Here is a 26,157-nt window from a genome sequence, read left to right as displayed (position 1 = left end):
AACAAACAAGCACCTCAACTATTCCTATAAACAAAAAGGGGCTCCAGGGTTATACATAGCAGGGCACTCCAGAAAATGAGATGTGCTTACTGAAAAAAACATGCTCCGATCATCTAGTTTTAAATAAATAATGTCACAAACACTTCATTGCATGAGGGCATATTCTCAAGCACCTGGTGTCAAGCATTTAAAAAGAACACTCTTTCAACATGTTTCATTACTTTGTATCATTTAGGTTTTGGTGTGACACCATGTATTTTATTTTCAAGAAGTGTCTGTTCGTGTACCTCTTCATGAGAAAATAAAAAATCCCATGCATGCCACATTTTTAGAGGGCCCTCTTCATCTATTACAATAATGAGAAAGTGTGTCTAACCAAAAAGAGCATGAAGGTCACAGCCAGAGAATCTGTCATATAGCCGCTAATCTAACACCTTGTAGTGTCTTTCTTCTCTCAGGTAAAGTATTATAATAAATCTTCCTGCTAGAATTCTCGATGTATTGAAGTCAATACTTTCTAACCTTAACATGATTATGCTAAAGAGTTAATACATGGGCATATTATTATTAATTACTAATGTAATTTCACATACAACTTCTCCTCCCATCAGATTCAAATTCTTGAGTAGGTCATTACACCATGAAGTTAGAAACAAACATAACCTACCCTGTGTTCAAAGCAGGACAATGAAAACACCACAGCAGGAAGTAGAGAGTTACATTAGAAAGGCAGAGAGTGAATGAGCAATGGAAATAGCACAGGATGTCACTTTTTTTATCATTACTTTAAATATGAGATTCTGCAAATGAATTCAGAAACAGAACCTTAGACAAACAATTTTCCTGCAAATATTTCTCATTTCAATGGTGTCAGTCAGTTTAGCCTAAAAAGTATCCTGAGACTCTGAGATGCAAGACTTCTACTGTATTTGAATCACATGCAAACTAGTTAAATGCACCTTAACAGTAGGACATTTATCCAATAGAATATATTAAATATATTCAGCAACTTGTCCAGAAAAATATTTTTATGTTTAAATTCACATAATTGCCAAAAGTGGTGCAGTGTTTGACCCACGTTGTTCTTTCTAATACTCTTTGTTGCTTTTATGAAAAATGTTATGAGGCACCATGTGTTAAAAGAATTGTTTGCTACATTCATTACTTCACAATGGCTGCTCAATTATTTTAATAAATTAATTTAAATAAATTAGCTCCAGAGCTGACCTTGTATGTGCCAGATTTTTATTGGCAGAGAATTTTTATAAGCAAGTTATACAGCTTTATGATAGCCATTTATAATGAAAACACTCACAGCACTTTAGCTATAAAACTTTTAGTGAGCAACTCAATAAGACTCCATTCATGTTGTAATAACAACAGAGGAAATTGCTACCCTTATTCAGACAAGAATTTCAAAAAAAGTAGAAATGTAGCACTTTTCATCTGGAGAAAATTGATCTAACTTTACTGGCTGCAGCAGACTCAAGCTATTTCATCTGAGATTCCTCTCCTGACAGTTAGGAAAATCTTCTAGTGTCTCCTACAAATATTGATTTATTTCTATGACTGCAGTGGCAATAAAATAATTTCAAAACTGCTTTAAGCATAAGAAATTTAAGTTTAAGATCAGCTGTTTTCATGGAACCTTTATGAGCAGTCAGAGGTCTACTATGAGCCATCAGGTAAAGTGATCTCAGAGGTTTTTCTCTCCATTAACACCTCCCAGTAGCACTCTTTGGTCAAACACAGTTGCTATATTGATTCTATATGAGAATAAATAAGGACAATGCTAAAAGGCTGACAAAATGGGGTATATTTACAAGCTGACTTTTTATTTTTCTTCTACTCAATATTGTTTGCTCCCTTACCAGGTCTTAACATAAATAAGCATCCTTATTGAGGATAGCAAACATACATATTTAAAGTTGAGGTAGTGTCTGAACGCTATATTGAAGTAGGAACAAAACCATGTATTTGGTTACACTTTCAATAGAGATCTTTTTTCAGCAAGCAAAGATAGCTACAACATAGCACTTTGATACAGAGGCACTCCCGATGTACATTCAAAATCATAGTTGCAAGTCAGGCTTATTTTCATAAACTGATCTCACATCAGAAAATCATGTCAGTACTCACTGAAAATGAATTTACCTAGTGAGCAAGTTCCAGCTTCAACAGCCCAAGACCTTTTCTGGTTATTTTAGATCGAAAAATGTGTAAGCATTATGTTATGACAAAGATAAAACCTCAACTTGCCATATTTTAGCAAAGAAGTTGCACAAATCTGGGAAAACAAGCATGTTGTTGAGGAAAGCCCCAAATACTGTTCTGCTTCTGTCACCCAGTCACTGCTTGTTTTTCTAATACTGTCCCTAATCTATGAGCCAGTTGGTTCACTCAAAATAATACTCACAAGAGATGTCATGACAGAAGGAACATAACAACTCCAATAGCAAGTACTAAGTATTAGAATTTGCCAATAACACTCAAGGTTCATTTCACATAAGCACTAAAAACTCTCATTCTATATTCAAAATCAACCTAATCCTCCAAATAGGTAAAGCCCAAGTCTGAACAAGAAATTTTACGTGAGGGATTGGACTAGATGATCTTTCAAGGTCCATTTCAACCCCCAATGTTCTGTGATTCTGCGATTCATTCTGCCACCTGCCAGTCCGTAAATAACACAAGAAGAGCCACTGCAGCTCTCCACAGAGCAGTACAGGGCTTTCCCTGGCTCCAGGAGATGCTCACAGGATTAGGATCTGTTCTTTTTTTTCAGAGGGAAGCACAGATAAGTCATGGGACATCTAGAAGAAGTACTAGAAAACATGACAATTAGAAAATGGGTATAAACACATCACTTAGAAATAAGAACTACAGTACCCTTATGATCAAAGAACATAATGTTAGATCAAAGTTTACCAAACTTGTAGAAGGGGTTCAAATTCTGTTAAATATCAAATACTCCGGAAGAAAGAAAATGCTGTTTCAAGGGACAGCGCCTTGACAGATGCTAGAATAAAATAGTGGCTAACTGGATTCTCTCCTGAGACTTGTTTGCAGTGCACTCTCCCTTTCTAACAGCACTATAACAGAATAAATGTTATTTGTTTGGGCATCTATTTTATAATAATTTCAATTGTAAATGAAATATTATAACAGAATTATTTTTGCATTATTTCAGCCCTGAGCTGACAAAGAATAAAAGGAAACAATATCTGTGAACATGTTTCTATCTATATTAGGATGGAAGCTCCTTCAGCCACCTCTCCAGCTCCATTGGGCAGCAGGTAGAACCCTGGTCATATTTTTCGCACCCTTGGGAAAGTGTCGCAACACAATCGAGCTGGCACTGTAAGCAATTATAGTGATTGCTGGGAAAAAAACAGTACGAAGTCTGGATTATATCACTCCCATGACTTTTACCAGAGATGAATGCAGTGTATTTCTGAAATGTACTTTGACTAATGTCTGATGAAGAAGGTAAGCCATACAAAACAAAACAATATAAATGAAGTATGCCAAATTCAAAGCCAAGAAGCATCCTGGAGGAAAAAAGAAACATCAATGCAAATAATTTTTTTAAATAACCTGCACATTTTGTTCTTGCTTATCACTAGATTAGTAGCCTCCAAACAAAATGTTCAGGCCAATATCTCTTACACATTTTCTTTTGCTCTCTACATATAATTTGCTTAAAGGAACAGATATTCTACTAAAGATTATTCAAAACTGTGTCTTGGACTGAGTCTCTGATGTGTTAAGAACAACTGTTTCTCTTGCTTTCCATGAACAAAGAGCATGGTACAGGTTTAGTTTCACACAAAATGTGATAAATGTGCCTTGCAATTCAGGCACTTTAATCATTTTATAAACAGAAGTCTTATCATTCCCCTGTGAAGTTAGGAGTCATCAATAAAAGTCTTTCCACAGGGACTTCATTGAACTAAGAACTGTTCCACACCCCGTATTGTCCCAAATTTCACTGGACGCCTTTACAGTTATGAATAGCCTTGGACTGCCTAGACACCTAGATGATCTGTTCACAGTTTCTGTTCTAAAGTTCTGTTTAAAAACCTAAACACCAGCTGTTACACTGAACAAGTGGACTTTTGTTTTCAAAATATTTATAGAATTGTCAGTTATTGAAGAGACTCTGTGCATATACATGTCTACATACTATAGTTGGCATCATAGGGTTTTGGTCTGTGACTATGGTTTTCCTAATACCCAAGTCAAATACCAATAACATTTATTTCATATTGTTCCACATTAAAATAATTTCCGTATTGCCAATAGCAAAGACAGCGGCAACAGTGTTGGAGTAGTCTAATTAAACTCTTTCACTCAACAACTTCTAGCAGTTCTTCCTGAAAACCTATCAACAAAAGTTTGTCACAAAAACGTGACGTTTTCTTAACAGTGGGATCTATCAGTAAATTTACTAGATGTGTCTTCACAGTCCCAAGGCAGCTAGGTCAGCATTCATATGTACATGATTTTGCCCTTGAATATATACACATCTTAAATTCGTTTCCACCTTGCTTTTCTTTCCTGGCACTATTATGTCATTCTTGGAAGTTGCAATGGCTGGTTGACAATTTCAGAGAGTTCAATTTTTACATTTAAGATTCAGCCCCTGAAGAGAACATGTATGTTTATAACAGCATGCGGACTTCAGCAGAGCAACGTGTGAGGATTTTTCAAGTCTTTTTCTAAAACACTTTTTAAACTGCTTTGAAAAGCATCTTTTATCAGACATCCAGGAAATTTTAGAAACAATACATTTGCTTCTAATTAACCGTTGATTTCCACTCAGATATTTTCAGGTCCAAAAATCCATTCACCATGGACTCTGGAGATTCATTAGTGACAACCCATGGTAGGACAAGGGCTAATGGGTTCAAACTGGAACACAAAAGGTTCCACTTAAATTTGAGAAGAAACTTCTTCTCAGTAAGGGTGACAGACACTGGAACAGGCTGCCCAGGAGGGTTGTGGAGTCTCCTACTCTGGAGACATTCAAAACCCACCTGGACACCTTCCTGTGTAACCTCATCTCGGTGTTCCTGCTCTGGCAGGGGATTGGACTGGATGATCTTTCAAGGTCCCTTCCATTCTCTAACATTCTGTGATTCTGTGGTCACTGAGCAAAGGCACCTATACAGCCAAGTAGATGCAAATGACCTTCTAGATGCTCCTTGCCACCGCAAAAAGCTAAGGCTTACCACTCCTTATGCACAAAGCCTGCAGGGTGTCTCTTTGTCATCTCCATTGTTACTCATTACAGACTATGGGCCCAGGTGCAACAGAGGTATTGCCTGGGCTTTTATTGAGGCTTATGGCCCAGATCCTTGGTTGTCTTAATGAAAAGCACCATTAACCAGAGGTAAAATGTGAAAGTCATTACAAACCAAGATGCATGGCCAAGACAAAATACAAGACAGTAGACACTCCAAAGCCTGAAGGATTTTAAGGGAAAGTGCAATCATGTTTCTATTCAGAACAGCTGGCCACAAACCATTCTGCTCAAAAAAAAAAAAAAAAAAAAAAGACTAATCAGTCATCTTTTAATGAGCTTGAACAACTGATCTTTGTTAATTGAATTGTAAATCTTTATCCATGTTACTGAGAAGGTCTTTGATTGTTATATTCTCTCCTGTCTCTCTCTCTGTGATTTTTCTCTTCCCTGTGAATCTGAAATACCATTTATTGGTATAGGCTTAGCCTGACTGGCTTCTTTCTAGGATTAGAAGTCAGCATTCATAGCTTTCTTTAAAAACTAAGAGGGAAAAGGAAAGAAAAAAGTAAGTGTCATCTCTAATTAAAATTACTTCCTTTTCCATTACTGCTTTCAGCAATTGCCATATTTTGTGTCTTCTTTTATTTTTTCTGTGAGTGAAATCAATTGTAATTACATGAGTATGTCTCAATCACCCGCCCTTTTTCCAGGATGAAAGTCTTCATCTGACTAATTGGACTTCTTTGTCCTAATGTCTTCTCCAATGCCCCAGGTGCCTTACCTTCTTCATACATTTTGTGGTAAATCCTTCATTTTGTCTAGTTCATAGAAGACAGAAATCCTTCTAGCAGAGAAGTGGTAAAACGGTGCCAAAAATTAGATGCAAGTGTGTTATTTCATGTTGAAATGAGCCTGAAGGGAAGATTAACTGAAGGGGAACAGCACAAAGAATTTTTACTCAGTATAACATCAATATCACTTGCAATACAACTGAGATAGCAATGCCAGTACACTAAAGGTGCAGGGTGCCTTCTCAACATAATCTGACACAGCAGTACAGAAATGTCATGGGCTGGGGAATTCACAAACTGCCAGTTCCCTGGAGCACAATTCATCACAAATCCTCTTCTGAGTAAGGAGAAAAGCAATTTCTTACAGCCTTTACACCCATACAATAAATTCCTCTAACAGTAGTAGGAAGTCAGGAGACACGTGGCTTCATCCATAAGTATTTGCTAGGTGAAATCCTGTGACTTGAAAACCAGTTCTTCTTCCAGAACACAGGATGAGATAGGAGCATTCTTTAGTGAGTAACGAAAAAGCGTCCTATGGCTTTTAATAATTTTGCTCAGAACAAAATAAGTATCGAGATAAAAATAATTTGCAAACCTATTCCAACAGCTCTGATTTGCTTTCTCTTTCATTATAACTCCTTCCTCAGCCTAGACAGTAGTACAACATCACGTTTGGATCAGCCATGAAGTTCACACCACACTTTTGAGGCAAGTTCTTACTTGAGTGATTTAATTTTGCACTCACACCCTGTGCTATAAAATGAAGATAATCTAATTACTGACTGCCACATAATGTTTGGATAAATGCCATTGTAATGATACTACTTATTATCATTAAAATAAGCAGTCATTTCTCCAGAAATTACGAGAGTATATCTTACACTGAATAGTAACGTAATCAACAGAGTCCTCATGACTTAATGGGATCACTTGCAAAATATAGTACTGCAACAGTGACAAAGCACATATTTAATAAGCAGCTTCTTCTGCCTAATGACTTTTGCACCTATGAAAACAATTCCAAAGTGTGTAAATAAACTGGTCCAACTTGTCATTCTCTATTTCTTAAACTCTTTCTTAAACTCTTTCTTGACTGCAAAACAGTTACTTGAAAATTAATTCCTGAATCCAGCCTCTCCTTGCAGATCTAAAATAATTCCAGCTTGGCCAAAATGTTAAAGCATACAGTACTTACAATGAAATGTTAAAATAAATAATTTTTTTTAAACCAAACAACAACAAACAAACAAACAATAATGGGAGCAGATGGTGCTAAACCAGTTAAAGATGAAAATTTTGGAGGAACTCAGATCATCATCCTCATTAATCACATTTTTCTGATAATATCAGACATTGCGTAGGCATGCAGCCTGGAACTGAAATACGAGCTCAACAGCATGAGGTACACAGGAACATTGTTCTAATTCTTTCTGTTCTCTTGGGCACTGCAAGTCAGTTACTCTCACATCCCTACTCACCGCAAGTATTTACAATACATTTCTGCTGAGAAAACAATAACCAGAAAATGACACATATAGCCTCATTCCCCCGGACATTGACCAGCATCATAGTAAATCATGTGTACTTTAGGGAAATCTGACATTCCACACACAATGTAACACATCGAGGGCTCTGCATTATGGGGGGGGTTGATCTGCTTACAGATTATTATGAATGTCCACTTATTTTTGATGATGCTACTGTTAGCATTACCTGAATTTAAAATGTTAAAATATGCTCCCTACAGACTCCCTTCCCACCTACATGACACACATCTGGCATTCCTCCTGTTCTCACTCCTCTCTCACATACCTTCCAGTCTGTTGAGACTATTGCATCTAAGCCCAGGCTGAATCAGGAGCCAGGCTTTCCGTCTGTTCCCCTTTGCCCCCATGCACACATTCTGCTCTCCACTTCCTCTCCAAACCTCCGAGGCTGGCACTGTCATTATTCAAGCACTACTTTCTGGGCAGTAGGAGCAGAGGGTATATTCCCTCTGCTCCCCAGGATGTTCTTGCATTAGACGTTGCTTAAGGTTTTAGAACAAATGCAGCGAGTGCAGAGGGTCTATCCTGTAGGAAAAAAGGCACTCACACTATCCAGAAGTTGTTGCGAATAGATAAATCAGATAGCCTGAACTTTTCAAATTAAAAGGCCGGTGGACAGGTAAGAGTTCTTGATTTAGGAAAACACTTAAGTTGTTCACGTAGCTTTGGTCCTCACAGACCTGTCTTCCCAAATCTGTGTCCGCAGTCCTAAATTCATTTGGGCAAGCCCTAGCTAACAACAGAAACTTTGCTGTAATTCCAGCCTCCACTGGGTGCCACTATTGCATAACGCAATGAGTGGATTATGCTGCATGAGTCAACAAACGCAAAACCGACTTTGAACTGGCACTTCAGTCTCGTGGAGTTTTCAAACCATGTTCAGAGACTTAACACTCATTTTTATGTCCTTGAAATGCTATATCATAATTCTTTTCGAGACAGCGATACAAGGAGGATTTAATTCCTCCTAGATCACTACAGCTAAAAGGCTCAAATGCAGAAGTGCTCTGATTCTTCCCTGATTTTGTGCCTTTTAGCTCCATGAGTGGATTTGTTCCTCAGTGCTAGCTGATAATCAACTTAGCACCCTATTTTGACCTTATTTTTTAACCTCTGAAGGGACAATAACCACAAGGTGCTTTGGTGACAGCTTAAATACCGCAAGGGTAAAACCTTACCACAAACCTGTAGGTGACCATAACAACATTCAGTGAGTGTTTGTAAACTGTGTGTACATCAGGATGGTAGTAACACTGAAAATATATTCTTAGCCTACCTTTGAATTTAATTGCAATTAAGTATTATTTTTATGGAATGGATGTAATTTCCATTTGACGGCCAGTGGATGTCCACAACTTGCTAAATATCAAGTTTCATTTTGGTGACTTAACCTGGAATCTAAAAATGCTGAACTTTAATGTCATGGATCTCTTTCAAAAATTCTGGCTAGACAATGTAGTAACCTTTAGTCTGTCTGTTTCACAGAATCCCTGCACTTGGATTTTGTTTTATTTCATTTTCTCAGGTCTCCATTAAAAAAATAAATAAGAAGATTTCATTTCAGTCTTACCTAGTGGAAGATGTTGAGAGCTTACACTAAATGTGAGAAAATCTTACAGGTAAAAGACTCTTATAAGGAGATTTCATGCTATCCCTCCATAATAGAATCATTTGTTATACTATTCATTTGGCAGAACTGACATACCCACAATTGTTTCAAGGTGATGAAGACAGGGGAAGCAGTGTCTCACTGTTTATAAAACTTACCTCAGTGTCTGGTCTTTCACTCTTGCCTACAGTCTTGTCTGGTTGACGGTAACACTGATAAGTACAGAAATTTCTATAGCCATTGATCTTTGAAAGGATTTTAACCTTTTCTAGCAGAAATCCAGAATACTTTCCTGAAATTCTGCTATATACTGACACAGATTTTCCTACAAACACAGGATTACATGATTCTGCCAACATCAGTTGTATCATCACAGAGATGGGCAAAAAAGAACATGTAAGCAGTTGTCTGACAGTATAGGCTTCTCTAGGGAAAAGAATATATGGCAGGAAGAGAGAAAGAGACTGTATGACAAAGCAGGGAAATGAAGAGAAGCAAACAGTAAGTAGACTGAATCTTAATCTGACCCACATTTTTTTCACAGCCAGCTAAATCACTGTCCTGCAGCAAAACAGGTCTGTGGTACAGTGCTAGAGGCAATAGACAAGCCAAATGCCCTGAAGTCTGACCATTCCTGCACTGCTGAGAAACTCACAGTGGCTGTTTGTAGCTAAAGAGAAATAGCAATTCATTTGGTAAGGTAAAATGCTAAGTTCAAGAAATTCACCCAGGGCAGGAAATAGAAGTACTTGTAAAAGAAAATTGAGATAGAGGCAGCATTTTTCACTTTACTACAACAGCCCCGCTAGGGCTCTCAGCGCGCAGGCTGTTGTTCATCACACATGGCAAACTCTGCAGGAATGACTATCACCCACGTAGTTTCTCCTATTATGCCGACTTATTGAATCACACTAAAAATGGCAACAAGATAAAATAGCTATCTACCTGCTCTTTAAATGGATATGTGGCTATTAGACATAAGTGTGTTGACGTAAAGGAAACGTCATAGATGGGAAGAAGGTCAGGTTTATAAATCAATTTGTGCTATCACAAAAATGGAAAATCCCTGTCTTTCCATCAACAGTTGATCTAAAAATTTCCCAGTAAGAAAAAGGCCCAGTCCTACTTCCAGGAATCTAGAACATGTGTTTTCTTTCCTACCTCACCAATGGCTAGGGAAACCGGCTGTTCACAGCCACAAGAAATAGTTACTAAAAGTGTCTTGTTCTGCCTTCAGCGTTATTCAGAGCAATGGTCAGGCTACCAGAGACTTCAACCTCAGCCTTGCTGTCTCAGTTTACTTATTTGTCAGCTACACACAGCAGACTACAGCACTACTTAGCATAGATCAAGATTTGCAGACAATAGACTGACCAGGTAATGACTTCATCACATGCACATGATGATATTATCACATGCAGATCTTGCATGGCTCTAGTTGCACATTTTCATGTGACAATGTCTTCAGTGGCATAGGATGTCAGCTTCAGCCTCATGAGCATCCAGCTCTGCATTGCCTTCAGTCAGATCAAAGCTGTCACGCACTCCTCTCAGAAAGGGACTCCTTTGAAAATTCAAGATATACATAGAAAATGCGCATCTTCTCATAAAAAATGGATGCATAAATTGGTGGGAGGGAAGGACATAAAGTCCTGAGGGCTAGAGGCAGTGCTTTTAACACTAAATTGTAACTAAGGACAACAGTGTAGGGACTAGTAAAACTAATAAGACAATCTCCTGTTTACAAAGATATCAGTGTTCACAGCCTCTGAAGTTAACAAGTAGGCTACATGATGAGCTCTGCCGTTTGGAAGCAGCTACCTAACCTTTGGAGAGTTCAGTTGCTACAGGAAGTTGCTTTCTTCTTCAGCATGATTACAACAGCATCATAGAACCATAGAATGGTTTGTGAAGAAAGGGACATTTAAAGGTCATCTAGTCCTCCCAACCTGCAGTAACATTTTCAACTAGAGCCAGTTGCTCAAAGCCCCATCCAGCCTTACCTTGAATGTTTCCAGGGGTGGGTCATCTACCACCTCTCCAGACAACCTGTTACAGTCTGTCTCCCCTCTTTCAGTTTAAAATCATTACTCCCTGTCCTGTCACCACAGGCCCTACTAGAAAGTCTTCCACCAAATTTCTTAGAAGCCCCCTTTAAATAGCGGAAGGTGGCAATAAGGGCTCCCCAGAGCCTTCTCTTCTCCAGGCTGAACAACCCCCTCAGTGCTGCATTTTCATTTTCTGACTCCACAGACAGATCCTCTTGGGTAGACTCTTCTGCTTTGCTGCAGCTCTCAGAGTGGAACCCAGCATTCTCTGCTATGACAGCAGGATCATCATCCTCATAACAACAGCACCCCTCAACACTGGCTGTGAGGAAGGTCCCTCTCCTTTACACTGATGCCAGTGACCTTATCCTTTCTCTGCATTAAATCTTTACCTCCCCTTTCCATGCTGAGATCAGATAGCAGAGTTTCATTACACAGATGCTTCTCATCTTCCACATCCTCCATTCTCTCTGCCAGCTCTTCTACAGAGGGCTGGCTTAGGTCAGGGTAATTACAAGGTTTGTGTCCTGTTTGCATTTGAAACAATCCGAATTGTCATAGACAGGAGGGTTCTCAGCTCTCTCTGATTTATTGACACCTACATGATGAATTTAAGCTTCCTGACAACAGCGTGTTTTCTTCTTTGGATTTCATGGATGCCAGGGATCTGCTAAAAGCAACTGCTTTACTAGTACGACAAAGGTTGATGCTAGGAGCATGATGTAAATTATGCCAGTATAGCTAGGTTTATTTTTACAGTGCTCATCACAGACATGGTTGTTTCTCAGAAAATAATATTCCTTTCTCTTTTTCTTCTTCATTTATATCTGCCTGGATCTGGAGGAGGAGAGTCCCTCTTAGCACACATACAAGCAGCCACTATATGAGAAAAACATACTCAACAGGTTTATTATGGATAGGTTTATCAAGAAGCAATGCCACTATTACATGCTTACCATCACCATGCTTGGTATTGTAACAGCGTATTTTTTTCCCTGTGTGCTGTTTCCCACCCTGTGTGCTTGTCACCATTCAGAGGACACGGCTGCAAAGACATGCATGGAAGCTCAGCAAAGAAACTGCAGAACCAAAGCCATCAAGATACAGCTCTCCTCACACTGAAGAAAAAAAGAATGTGACCTGTGGCTCCTTAAGTTATTTGAATGTTTAATGTGTTTGCATTGCATATAAGAACCTTTTTTAATTGTACTTGCACTAGAAGGAATGCACAGAAAATCAAACAAAAGTGCAAACAAACTCCGTTTACAGATGTGGAGGCACTCCACCGCTCAGGGCAGCAGCATGTGCTGAGGATGGCAGTGGGGTGAGTTCTTGCTGGAGAACCCGCACGTTGCTTGGCATCGTGTTGGGTGAGTAATGAATTCAATATTCATGGACAGATTGTGATGGTCACTGGTTATGTAGCATTATGTTAGCAATAACTCTGCCATTACCACTGGTTTCTCTCATAAACAGCTCGATTTATGTGCAGATTTCTTTATGATGACATTTTCACCCATTTATTTCTATTATGGGCCTAATCCAAAGCCTGCTGGTGCAACTGAAAGTTCTTTTCTAACTTCTGTTGCGTCTCCATAATGCCACACTTACGTGTCTCTCTGCAAGAGTCCTCATGCCTTCTTGTCTGTGTTTAAAAGTGAGCTTATCGGGATCTCAAAAATCAGGCAGTATTGGCATGAATACTTCAGAAAGTGGATTTAGAGGGGAAGCCAAGTTTTTCCCTTATGTACATCCTGTGAAGCCTTGTTCACACCCAAAGGATGTGAACCCAAGGAGATCTAAAACTTCTGTCAGTGAAACTGACCTTTTCTATTAAATCTGCTGTCAAATTCTATTATGTCATTACTGCAACTAAATAGAGCATTTAGGAAAACAAAACGCTTCTAATAGTTGCCCATGTTTTAGGGGATAATACTGGATAACTGGCCCTGCACAAGAAGTAGCAAATCAACACGGAGTTTCCCTAAGAAACAAGGTCTGTAAGAAACAAACCTCTCACAGTGGCTTACTGTAAAACATGTATGAAAATAAGACAAATATTGGAGCTTTATTAATTTTGTTAGTGTCTTAAAAGTGTAAAACTTTTTTCTTGTGATTGAAACTAACAGTTTGTTTCAAATAAAATGTCTTGTACTCAGTGACAGGAAAATAAGGTCATCTGTAGGTTATATACAAAGTATAAAGAGGGCACGAGTACATACATGCCCAGTACAACAGGATTTAAAGTATTAGGAGATCATGTCAGAGGTCTTACAGAAGTCCAGACACATAACATCAGTAGCTCTTCCCTTGTCCACTAATCCAGTCACTCCATCATAGAAGGTCACTATGTTGGTCAGGCAGGACTTGCTCTTGGTGAAGCCAAGTTATTGGGGAACCTTTCCTACATCTTTTTTTGTGAGAACAAACTGACAGAGATGAGCTCTTATGAAAACTGGAAAGACTTCTGCTTTCTTAATTCCACCTGCTGGTCCCACAGGGATTCCTTTTGCAAGACCTCATCTCAGCTTTGTCAGATCAAACTTTTACTTAAGGTCTAAAAGCTAGCAGAGTTAAACAAAACCAGCTGTGCACAGTGAGGCCTAAGAGACAATCTTCAGGACTCCAGATTATTTCCAAAGTAAAGAATAACACAAGTCACCTAGCTCAAGTCTGCAGTTCAGGTTTATGTCAGCTCTGATAAATCTGTGGACTTTACCTTCCTACCAAACTGCAAGCTGGAGGGGGAAGCCTGCCATTCTATGGCAGACAGCAAAGTGTCTCTTGAAAATTGAGACTGATTTTGCATATCAGTACACTCTGATCCGTACAAAAACTTGCTCATCCATTCCCAGGGATGGTAAATGAGCAAAATTAAAGCCCTCTGCAAAGAAAAAGCTCTAGACAGTACTGGCAAGGGAAGGAACAGTCAGTGAAAGGGCTATTGTCTGAGAACTTAGAGATGGACAACAGAAGACAGAGCAAATATATAAGCAATGCTGTTACGTGTTTAGCTTTTCAAAATCAGGATGATTATCTTAAACAGATGAGATTGTTTTTCTAACAGCTCTTTAAATGTTTTTGAAGATGCTTTATGAAACATGAAAGTTTTAGTGTAAATCAGGCAGAGTGCCAGATCTAAGTGGTTTCCTGCACACAAACCTAAGTAAAAAAACTTCATACCAATGCACAAACATGCCTCTACATCACCTGCCATGACTTATTATTTAACCTTCACTTTTTTAAGAAATACAGGGGGACTCATACATATCATGGGTGAGCTTCAGCTAAGCCACAAACAAAAAATACAGGCAACTCTATACATATAAAATGAGATTTCACAAAACACAAATTTCTGAATTTCCTTCTCAGTAACCGTATAGAGAGATAGCACACTCCTGCTGGGACCCAGTTTGGAAAAGCTCCTTAGTGTCTGCAGCTAGAAAAGATTCCTGCCTTCCACCTGCTCCGAACTCCGTGTCACAGCAGATCTCTCACAGCCTCACTGCCAAAGCAAGTGTGAACCCTGATAAGTGCTGTGATGCATGAGGCCTGTTAACCCTGTGTTGAACCCAGGGAAGGGCAGTAACACTTGTGAGAGTGAACTACAAAAATCACAAACATGGTTTTGGAAAAGAGCTAAGGTCTAAGGTAGGTATAAGCTGAGGTTTACGTGTTTTGCTAGTTTGAGCTACTACTAAGAAACAAGGCCAAGGAAGTGGTCAAGCTGAGAAGCTAATGCAGAATACAGATGGTTTCGTGAGAATAACCAATTTTCTGCAGTGCTTTTAAGTCCTGATTCTCACCCCAATAGGTGACCAATATTCATTATCAGATAAAAGCCAGCCACTTGTCTAGTAGCCCCCATCATGTTGTCCTCAGCTATGACTGAGATCAACTAATTTACAGACAAGTTAAAAACTCTAGCAGACGGAATGTACAGAGCTGTTTCCAACTGGTATATCCCAAAGAAAAGAAATACGAAGCACCTTGAACCAGATAAATGTATTTTTAAACTGGTGAAGAGTTCCATAGCTGCAGCTAGATGAATGAAGAAAGGATTTTCTCCTCTTGCTTTTTAGTAATGTGCATCTGGAAAGTTCAGTCCTTCAAAATTAAATGTGTGTAAAATTTTCAAAGGCAATGTTATGCAAGCAAGAATAGATGTACAAGAAAGCACATAGAGCACTAGAAAAATATGAGAGTTATAGTTAATTCTGGTAGGAAAGTAAATGTGACAGAAGCCTTAGAAGAGAAAATAACACTAGGAATGAATTATCAGGCTCAAAAGTGTTTAAATCCCTGTTGTGTAATCAAATCTACATAGGTACATATTTCTTCCTGCAGAGGATTCTGAAGTCAGTGCAGTTTTACGCAAGGTTAAAGGTCAGCCAGACAAAAAATAGATTCTGAGCAGCAAACCCTTTGGACTTTTCCAATGAGTCACAAAAATCATCAACAATACTGAGTCATGTAGTCAGCAACTGGATGGGTCAGTTAGACTGGCGTATCTAATTGCAGCTGAGGTTTTGTGAGGGGGGAGTTTCTAATGTGTCTGTCTCTTTTAGCAAGTATTTTCACTCCTATCTCTCCTCCCAATGTAGTGCAATACAGCTGAGTTACGTAAGCACATTCACTATGTGTGTTTACATATGGATGCAAATGCAGATATGCAATGCAACAGTTTCCTCCTGAGTGAGAAGAATTATGAAAGCTATTCATCTGATAGGTCTTTCTGTAAGGCCATGTGTTTCCAGTTTCTTTTCTGCCTCTATCAGGGACAGGAGGAATATTTGAGGTCCAAAATAGCTCTCTCCCTGCACTCTTTTTAAATGCTTCCATTGATTCTCATTAATCTCTACCTTCAGTTTAGGAGCTGAGTAAGCTTCTTCTTTCATCTTAAAATTAAATTTGCTTGATAGATAATTATTATTATTATTAGGTAGGGAAAACCCACCTGTCATTTGATGTGCTGGCTTCTGTTCCTTCAAACATCATTCGTGGATCACTTTGCTGCCTTGATCACTGTCATCATTTTAAGCAATATTTTAAATCATTACAGAAAAATCATCATATGGTGATTTCCAAATTATTTTTCATTTATAAAATTCTCTTAACATCCTGACTTTTGAAACATAAATCTAGAGCTATTTGGAGCACTTTAAATAAAATACTTAGTGAAATATAAAATCAATAGCTAGCATAAAATACCAACATAACTGACTGCAAAAACCATGTGTAAATTATATGGGAGCCAAACAAGTGCAGAGTGGTAAGCTGGCACCAGCTCAAAATTTCAAAATGACGTTGCAGGGAATGGCAATCTACAGGCACTGCTCCAATTTGATCTTGCACATTGAAGTGTACACCTCAGTAACCTGGCATAGTCTGAGGACTTTCCTTTTCCGCTTTCAAAATCTCTTTCAGTGCAATTTATCTTTTTAAAACAAAAAGAAAAATTCTAAAGACACTCTCTTCTGCACCTCAGCTAGAAAAATTAAGATGTATAAAAAGACAAAGCTGAGGAGTAGATGAGAAGCAATGCTCTTCCTCCTGCAGTGACTACATCATATAGGGGAACCAATGCCAAAGTCCACCTAATTTTATCAGCTCTCACTCTGCTCGGATGCTGCTCTGGAGCCATGAAAAAAACACAACAGAGCAGTGGCAAGATCTGCTCTCAGCACATCACTGATAATACCTGAATGCCACTGCAATGGTTTCTCCTGATCAAATCTTACAGAAACAAGACAAAACTTGAATAAAAGCAGGCCTGTTTTGACTGTTATGAAATTCTTGCATGCAGACATGTTATCACATATCCGTGCTTAAGCAATATGCCACTTTAAGCACAGGACAAAGGGAAGTAAAGATTAAATCTGTGGGTGACATGAAAGGACTCTGAAGGAAAATGCCTTAAAAAAATGTTCATTTTGGGGTTAGAAGACAGCTTGCGCTTTTGTTATCGATTTATAGATAGATTTATATATAATTTCATAGACTGCCCGCTGTGCCTCTTATTGAAAAGACAGACAAGGTTTTTCAAAAAAGTCTTGAACCTATTTGATCTGAGTCTGAAGCATTTGCTTTGTTCTACAACACTATGTGTTCAGTGACCATCAAATAATATTTACTGTGTGAAACTTACTGCAGTCTGAAACCTCAATTACGAGCAAAACAACAGATGTGCATGTCTGTTGACATTTTTAACAAGTAGTTGTTCTTTTGTTTTTAAATGTAATTATTCACACACTTAAGGCTAAGCGCATGTGCATATGTTTGCAGAGTCTGGGCCAGGCCTGATATCTAAATGAGGATCTACTGATAAAAAACAGAATATGTGTCCTCCAACTGCAGCTATTCGCTACCTCCTTAGCTAAGTCTTACACTGTCCTACTTTACCAGTATTATCAAAATGTTTATCTTTAGTGCTACACTTGCTGGCTCCATTCTCCCTCTTCTAAAATCTATAATATGATTAAAGTGAAGCAAGGTTTGTAAGGAGAGGTAATATCTTTTATTAGAGCAACTGATACATATCTCCTTAGACCATCAGGCCTATAACAACACAACCACTATAATTTAATTAGTCATTTTAACAGAATTAGAATAATGGCAGTGACCTCAGCCAAAGCATTTTGTGTATACTTTATTCCTATAGAGATTTGGTAATGCCCCATAATCCTCCACTAACATGTCTGTCTATATTCAGTTCCATGTCTCTTGAATAACAAGTCCATTAAATAAAAAAAACTGAAAAAAACCAAACCAAACAACCTTGCTTTTTTCTTTGCATGATAAAGTGGGTACTGTGATCAAGGAAACAAATGTTAATCTGCTGTGTAACTGGCAGAAGATTTCAACAGTGATACTGCATAGATTAGCCACCAGTTGTTGGTTTGGTGGTGGTGGTTTGGAGGGGCGCGCAGGGAGAGGCTGTTTTCACACTGGTCTTCAGTATTCAGAAACAAGTCCCTTCTATGACTTCCAAGGCATTCCACCCTACGTCTGGGATTGTGCTGAAAGAAGCTGCATTTACTAATTACGTATACATGGCTGTATAATCAGGAGGTAAAACTTGAAACACCACCTAATAGATACAATGCCAGCAGTTGAGGAAGGGCTGTTCCTGCACTCTCAGATATGATTTAATGAATCTCGCAGGGGCTTTGACAGAAATGTAATTTGCCAAACCCAGCACATTTTTCACTGCCAATTAATTAAACAGCCTTACTGAGAAGAAGTGTCCAGTAAATTAAAGAGCTGCAAGACTAGAACTTTACATTATCTAATTGTACCACAAACTCAGCTACTGAAATAGATTTGCCTGGTTATCAAAAAGGCTATGTGAGAAGCAGCTTTTGAAAACGCTATTCCCCACACTATTCCTTAAAACTGACTTATATTTCTGTCTCGTAGCTCTTCATTCCCCTGTGAACTATTATACACAATTACCCAATGACAAGTGAGACAAAGTTCCCAACTCCAGCTATCAATGACATTAAGTTTCAGTGTGCTCTGCACTGCGTGCCAAAGCTGCTTGAATTAGTCTGTAAAAGGTTCTCCTCTTCTCAAAATTCAGAACAGAAATCTCTTTATCTATTCCTGCTCAATGTTTGTAATTTTACAAGCATGATTTCAAAGCCTGGCTACAAACGCTCACAGAAGATGAGCCAAAACAATGTTCTCAGCTGGAGAAAAGTGCATTATGCAAACCAGGAGAGTTGACTCTTCAGCCAAAGGGTTGTAAAAGAAATGCATCTCTTCAACTCTTTCCATCTAAATCATCTCACATGCTCTTAGCACACAAGCCAGTGTTCTGTGGTTTTAAGCATGCAGAAAGAAAGTTTCCAATCTCTTCCCATCCATGAAACTTCAGAACTGTTTCAGGGAACAAACGAGTGAAATTCCCATTCATAAAAAAGTGTTGAGAATGTTTTCATCAACATGATCCACGCAGAAAGAATTACAGTTTTGAATGTTACCTGTTCGTGAGGGAAAGAGACAAGAGAAGGACTTCTCAACAATGTATCCCCTTCTAATGGCTTCTAAAAGTCCTTTATTTTGTTGTTAATATCCAGCCTTGCTCTGTCTCACTCAGGAGACAGAATAACATGGAATCTGACTTTCCATAAACTAAAAGTAAATTTTGAAGACTATGGGGTTTTTTTGAAAATATTTTTCTTAAAACAATTAATGTTTACTCTTTTAAGCTCTTGAATTCAATTAATTTTAGAATAAAATATCCATGCAATTTTTGTCATCTTATAAGCCTATCTAATGCCTTGTTCTAAAATTAAGTGGGTGCAAAACCACTGAAATAGGCCTTAAGAATTTTTCATGTAGTAAGCAGAAAACAAGAAATTTTAACACAAAGCCCTTCTCTGGGGAGTGAGAGAGGCCAACAGGTTAAGGCAGACCTCTGCACTTCCTGAAATTTTCTCCCTGCTGGAAGTCCTGTGAATAAGCTGCTATTTGCCATAATAAAAATCAACATTTCACTGCTTCTTAGAAAGCTGCACACTACTCCTGCATTTCTTAAAACAAGAAAACAACCTGCAGACATTTTTTTTAATGTAGCAACTTATGGGTCTTTCCTTCCTAATCACTGACACTCTCACACACCTTTTCTAGGAGATCGTTACTAATGTTCTGCTTCCCCTGGTATTTTGCATTTGGAATATGTAAATATGAAGACAGCCATACAGTTCATTCAGATCAGGCAAATTTTCTCTCTCTTGTATGGTACAAAGTTATTTCCATCACATACCAGGCACTATGAAAAGGAAAAACATTCATGATTGTGGAACATTTATATGCCGTGACAGTGAAATCCATGGGCCACCAGCTAAATTTTGTGTTCAGATTTTAGAAGTGGTGACTATACCCTCATACCAGGTCATCCAAGCTCTCATAATCAAAACCCTCTCCATATTTCTCACTTCTGTCTCACCCTTCAGTTTCAGCAGCTGAGATTTAAGGCAACACATATACTTCATCTGAAACAGTTACTCCCTGGCTTTGACTGAGGTTAATGTTGGAAACTGAAAGTTCAAAGCAGTTACAGCTGAATGAATTAATCAGCTCACATTCACCCAAAAGCTATGAATAAATTGTAGTTGCAGGTTCTGTAATAAATATTTTACTTAATTCTCACCAAAAGCTCATTTTTCAAATATATCATTGACATACTACATCCCCGTCATGCAGAAATTATTGCTCCATATAAATGCACAGTTGTTCTTAAAACTCAGACTGCGTTCACAGTGAACAACAGATTGTAGGTTACTTGTGTTTAAGAAGTCTTCATGAAATTCATACAGTTTCCAAAGCACAAAAATTAGACACTTAGATATTATGTGGTTTAAATGAAGCATGTGAAGTAATTTGTAATCTATATCTTGGCCATTTTGCTTAAAGCACAGTGATAAAAACTATTTAATTTATTTAAAAGGAGCTTTTATTAATGAAATTAACTACAGTTGTCACCAGCCTCTCTGGAATATCTTAATGAGTTGATTCCAGGTGTCTTGCTTTTTGGAGTAGTTTAAATAGTGTAAGTAAACATACACCGCACGGTGTTAATATTTAGGCAGCTGTTTGAATGACTCCTTGTATAAATCATTATGTTTTTGTGGCAGATGAGCAGGTCTCTCCTGAGTTGCAGTTTTTAAATGTAATAATGTTTCACATGCACAGTAGAAATTGCAGTACATTGCACTACCTGTTTGCTGTTTATTTCTGGACTAACTCTGAAGTTCTTTTATGACATAAAAAGTTTGCTTCAGTGAAGATCACACAACTGAGCTCCAGTGCATGGCAAAAATTGGAAAGCCATGCATTCTAGCATCAGTCAACTACAAGCATTGTATGGACAGACCTGAAGCAGAAAAACTGCCAGAATCTCTAGACATTAATGAGGCCACATGTCAGCATCTCTACAGGAAGGGCTTTGCTCTGCAAAACAAGAACCTAATGCAGCCTCAGGAAGTGAAAGGGCTGAAGAGCTGCTTTAGGCCAACAACATGCTGAGATATATGACTGTATTCAAATACAAACCCTTTTTCCAGGCAAGGTTGCTTCATGTTGAAGACAATAATCTGTTAGATTTTATGTGTGTCTTGACAGTAAAAAAAGTATTTGAAGTACAGCTATTCCTAATGTGATTTGCAGGATGTGCATTATCAGACAATCAAGGCCACCTTTTTTTTTTTTTTACCTTAAGTTTCATGAAATGCATACGTTAACCTTTCTCAACTCTGCGCCTTCAACAGTCCTTTCTACATGAGAACCCTCGAGTGAAGTAGGTTGTCAAAGCACGCTTGTGAAGATTCAGACATTCTTCCCTCTAGAACCCTCAACAAATGTCTGTGTTGAGAACCAATCTCCTGTATCATTGCATTTCTGTCCAGAGCTGGATACACGAAAAGGTCTGCATGTGCAGCATTACTACTGTTCTTTAGTTTCCAGCCATGTTCATCTCCCCCAAACTCTTTTCCATTCTTCTCATTTGAGTGATTTCAGCTATTTTCTGTATTATCTATTACCTATATTACATATTATCTATATCTGTATTATATATTGTCTCTGCATAAACTCTGGAGTGCCTAGACCAAAACCAACCATCCTTTCCGATGCAGTGAGCTGTCTCCTAAAAACTTATCATGCTCAAGTTCCACAAGACACAGTTGACAGAACTCTCTTTGGCACAGGGTGAGGCAGCTACAGTAGTAATGTAAAGGAGGAAATTTCTGATTGCTCTGCCAGGGTCTCACCACTCCTCTGAAGCGGGACTGGTCAGGCAGCTGAGACCAAAGAATGGTCTCAAACCTGCTGGTGTCACAATGGATTATGAAGTTAAAGTGCAGCAAACAACCAAACATCCATAAACAGCCTGAAGCACCGGAATTACCACTTGTGAAGCACAAGTTTTCACAGAACAACATTTATTTACACACGATTCTCCATCACAAAATGAGACTACTTCCTCACTATCTTTCTACTTTAATTGCCTAATTGCATAATTCATTACTGAAAATATTTTTGTTTAAAATAGACGATTTCCTACACCTTTAGAAACAAACACTCAATTGTTACTTTTTTTTGTTAGTAAATGAGGACAATATTTCCACATTGCAATCCAAAAATTCACTCAAGACAAATTCTTTAAAACAAGTATAACACAATTCACATTAAATTTGTACTAATTATAAAGAAAGCCTAATATTCAGGTATCTTAAAATGCAAGAAAAATGTTAAAATACTCTCTGCTTGGATTGTCTTCTGTGAACTACTGAATTCCTTGCTTTCTTTCTTAATAACTATTTACATTAACATAGATGTTCTTGTTACCCTTCTTGTGTTGCTACTGAATTGGAAAGATAAAAGAGCTTTGGATAAATATACAATATTCCTAATGTCTTTAGTAATTAAGAGCTGCAATTACTGCAGAAAGTATACTGCCTCCTTTTAGTTCACCTCCCAGAGAAATGTTCCATTAGAAATGGTAGTTCCTGCTACTTTCTTTTAAGTGATCTTTCAAACACTTTAATGGTTGTGAAATCTTATTGAAAAATAGAGGGGGAAGGTGGATTTTTTTGGGGGGAGGGGGGGAGGGAGATAATATTTTTTAATATTTTAATAATTTTTTTAAATCCTGAAATACCTAATCTGAATTGTTTGGAGACCAAGCTTTATTTGTTTGAATGAAGTTTCTGCCATTAAAAATCAAATTCAAATTGCACTGATGTTTTAATGCACTAGGTGGCATAATGATATTTACATTAAAGCAAATTAAATGCTTTCCCACCACCCAGGTACTTAGTTGGGTAATAGAAGCCACACTTTCTGCCAGGTAAGGAGTCCTTCTTATTTAAAGAAGACAATATGAAAAACTGGAGTGCTGTTCACATCAATATACTGGTCATCTGATCCATGTACTTTCCATTGCCTCCCTAGGGTCAGAATGCCTTGCCACTTCTAAATAGATGTACAAGAACAGTGGAAAGAGAGTATGAAGAGTAGTAAAACTTTCTTGTTTACTATCCTTCCTCAGCTCTACAAACTGGCAAACCTGGGCTGTCACCAGCTGACAGATTATATACTGGTGACATAACATTTTACTGGCTTGTGTTCTTCAACCTCCACTAGCACTTTCTCCTTGCAGAGAAAATTTGCTTCTGTCTGTTCAGTCAGGTGAGTAGGATTAACATCCTGCCCCTCATGTCACAGACTGAGGTTTTGCCAAGATATTATTTAGAATTGAAGGCCCAGGTGAAAAACGAACTACTGAAAGCAGGGGTAGGGATTTCAGTTAAACATCCCTTAATCCCTACCCTGGTCCTGATTGTGACAAAGTTTACCCTGAGCAGTTTTGCTTGTGATCAACATTAAAGCAGATAAAAGACATATGAGCCTGAGAGATATAACTTTTTCTAGGACTCCTGTTTCATCAGCTTTGATATGGGCCACATAAAATGCATGTTGAGACTGCCAGGAATTGGACCAGGTGAGCTGAATCAATCTCTTCCATTTCTAACTCTATTAATTCCACTACTATAGTGGACGTAATGAAAGATCCTTTTAGACTGATTCTGGTGTCAGTCTGAACCAGCATTATGTAAAAAAAAAAAAAATTAAAAAAAAAAATTAAGTCATCTTCATTTACTGTAAGCTCAGATACCTGCCTTTTGCTGCAGATGTTCTGTCATGGTTTGGTTGAATTCAGGGCAGTAAATTACAAGATATGTCAATGTAAAGTGGCAGTGAAATCATTTATCATTAACTTGAAGAGGCCATTATTCAGCTGTAGAAGATGACTGTTTTATGAAATACAAAGGATGAGATCATGATTTAGTGACCAGAAGTGTTCATTTTCCAATACACAGCAGTATGTAGCAACAGTGAGAAAGGAATGGAACCTGAGCATTTGATATAATTTTATCTGGATAATGTTTTGATGTTTGCCATCCCAGTTAATTGGCCTGTATGAGACTCATTGCTGATTAGCAGACATATTTTTCTATTGGTCAGCTTCTATATGTGTCCCGGTTCTTTCCGTGCAATTACAACTCTCACAAATGCCCTACCTGAGCATCAGGAAAGGATGGAAAGAGGTATAAAGCTTTCTGTCTTTTAAGGGTCATTTGAAATGCTGGAGTTTCTAAACAAACACTTCAGGGAGTCCAGAAATTATGAGTTCTCTGGTTTTTTGACATTGTCACTAGCATATTTATCTGTCTTATGAAAATTATCCCCACTTAGAAAGTTTATTTGTGCAAGCAACTTGATAGGGTAATGTTATTGCTGGGACTAACTTTGTAAAAACTGAAGATGTGTTCAGCACAGAAAAAGTTAAAAGTATGGAGCACAGTATCAACCACCACCGAGAATTCCTAGAAGAGATTAAAGACACAACTTGTCTGTTTTATGACACACAGTCAGCAGAGAACACTGAAGTGCCTACCTTTTCCAACTGGTGCATCCCTTCCTCTACACAGCAAATGGATGCCAACGTTCTCAGTGTCTGGGGATAAAGGCACCTGAAACAATCCTGGCGACAGATCTTAAAGAGAGTGACAACACCTCCTTCCTGCAGGGAAAAAGCAAAAATCAGGAAAGCAGCACTGAATGTCTCCCCAGTATTTAACTGAAATTAGGATGGGGGGCAGAATCCTTTAGTAATTTATCCAAATTAGCTGTCATCAAAACACCAACAAAAAGGATGTTAAGCTCACACAGAGAACTCAAGTTGATTAATGCTTATACACTAAGTGATGAAAAAATAATATAGCCTCAGTAGGTGGTGTGCTTAAGCGATTGACTTTTACCAATTACAAGTGCAACTTAAATTAAACTTGACATTCATGCAAAAATTACAAAGAATTATCAATAGGCAGCAATTGCAATGACATTTAAGTGACAGTTCAACAATATGCTATTAGTTTAAAATAGATTTTTGTTAGCACATATTTCCCATTGCTCTGTATGAGTTCCATACGATATTTACTTAATGTTAAAATTTGAAAGAGAAGATCAGATGGTTTAAGACCTACCTAAAATAATGTGGAAACAGCTGTCAAGTTCTATACAAGTACAAGTCATAACTTCATCCTCCAATACACGAAATTCTCATTCCTACATATTTTTCTTTTAAATATGGCAATAATGACAAATATTTGAGTACATGTACATCCTTACAGTAGCTATACTTAATAATTTCCAACAGAGATTGTGAACATATGAGTGTTAGCAAAGTTCACGTAAAAAATGGAAAGATATAAATAAATACAGACAATATGTGCACTTCTGATAGTATTTTTTTTATTGTCCTACATTTAAAAATTTTACGCCATCAGATAGACTACAGATGCCTTATGTAACAGCAGACATATAATGAGAAGGAAAGCATTCAAAATATTAGCAAGAGATGAAAGATCTCAGACTGAAGCACTCAGACTACACTACTAAATTAAAATTGTTGGAATCATGGAGCAAGTGTAATATACACTCTTCTTTTTCAGATTCACAGAAAATCTTTTTCTCCTCCACCTTGTCTCTTATTTGAAAGCTCAACAGGTTGTACTGACATAAAACCTCCGGACTACAATTCAGACCACTGATTTTCAGAATTCTGTGTTTTTGTAATATAATAGTTCTGCTGGAATAGGGTAGAGAATAATAGAGCAAGCAAAGCTATATGTTCAGTCTAACAAAAATATATGCCAATTTATAAGAAAATCAGACTTAGACAAAATTAACCCCTCAATATATTTACAAGATAAAATATGTATATTATGTCTTTGCACACATATATGTAATTTCCATGAGTAGGTTTACTGAGATTTGCTAACGGTAAAATGTATTTCTGGAGTTGTAAGAAGTGCACAAGTGTCTGTAAGAGTTATTTTAT

General features: G+C 37.9%; 1 protein-coding gene across 5 annotated transcripts in view; it reads right to left on the bottom strand.

Moving 5' to 3' along the window:
* The window catches only part of INSC (INSC spindle orientation adaptor protein), a 149,640-nt gene that overhangs the window by 37,225 nt on the left and 86,258 nt on the right, over nucleotides 1-26,157 (bottom strand). For all 5 annotated transcript variants that reach the window (XM_065839196.2, XM_071808935.1, XM_071808937.1 and 2 more), the window contains exon 7: nucleotides 24,712-24,837. In XM_065839196.2, the coding sequence (XP_065695268.1) occupies nucleotides 24,712-24,837 (126 nt within the window). The remainder of the gene's footprint in view (nucleotides 1-24,711; nucleotides 24,838-26,157) is intronic.

This window comes from Patagioenas fasciata, chromosome 5, assembly GCF_037038585.1.
Source record: "Patagioenas fasciata isolate bPatFas1 chromosome 5, bPatFas1.hap1, whole genome shotgun sequence".
Classification (NCBI taxonomy): domain Eukaryota; kingdom Metazoa; phylum Chordata; class Aves; order Columbiformes; family Columbidae; genus Patagioenas; species Patagioenas fasciata.
The sequence above is the reverse complement of the archived record's forward strand: the minus strand, read 5'-3'. Positions and strand labels throughout refer to the sequence as shown.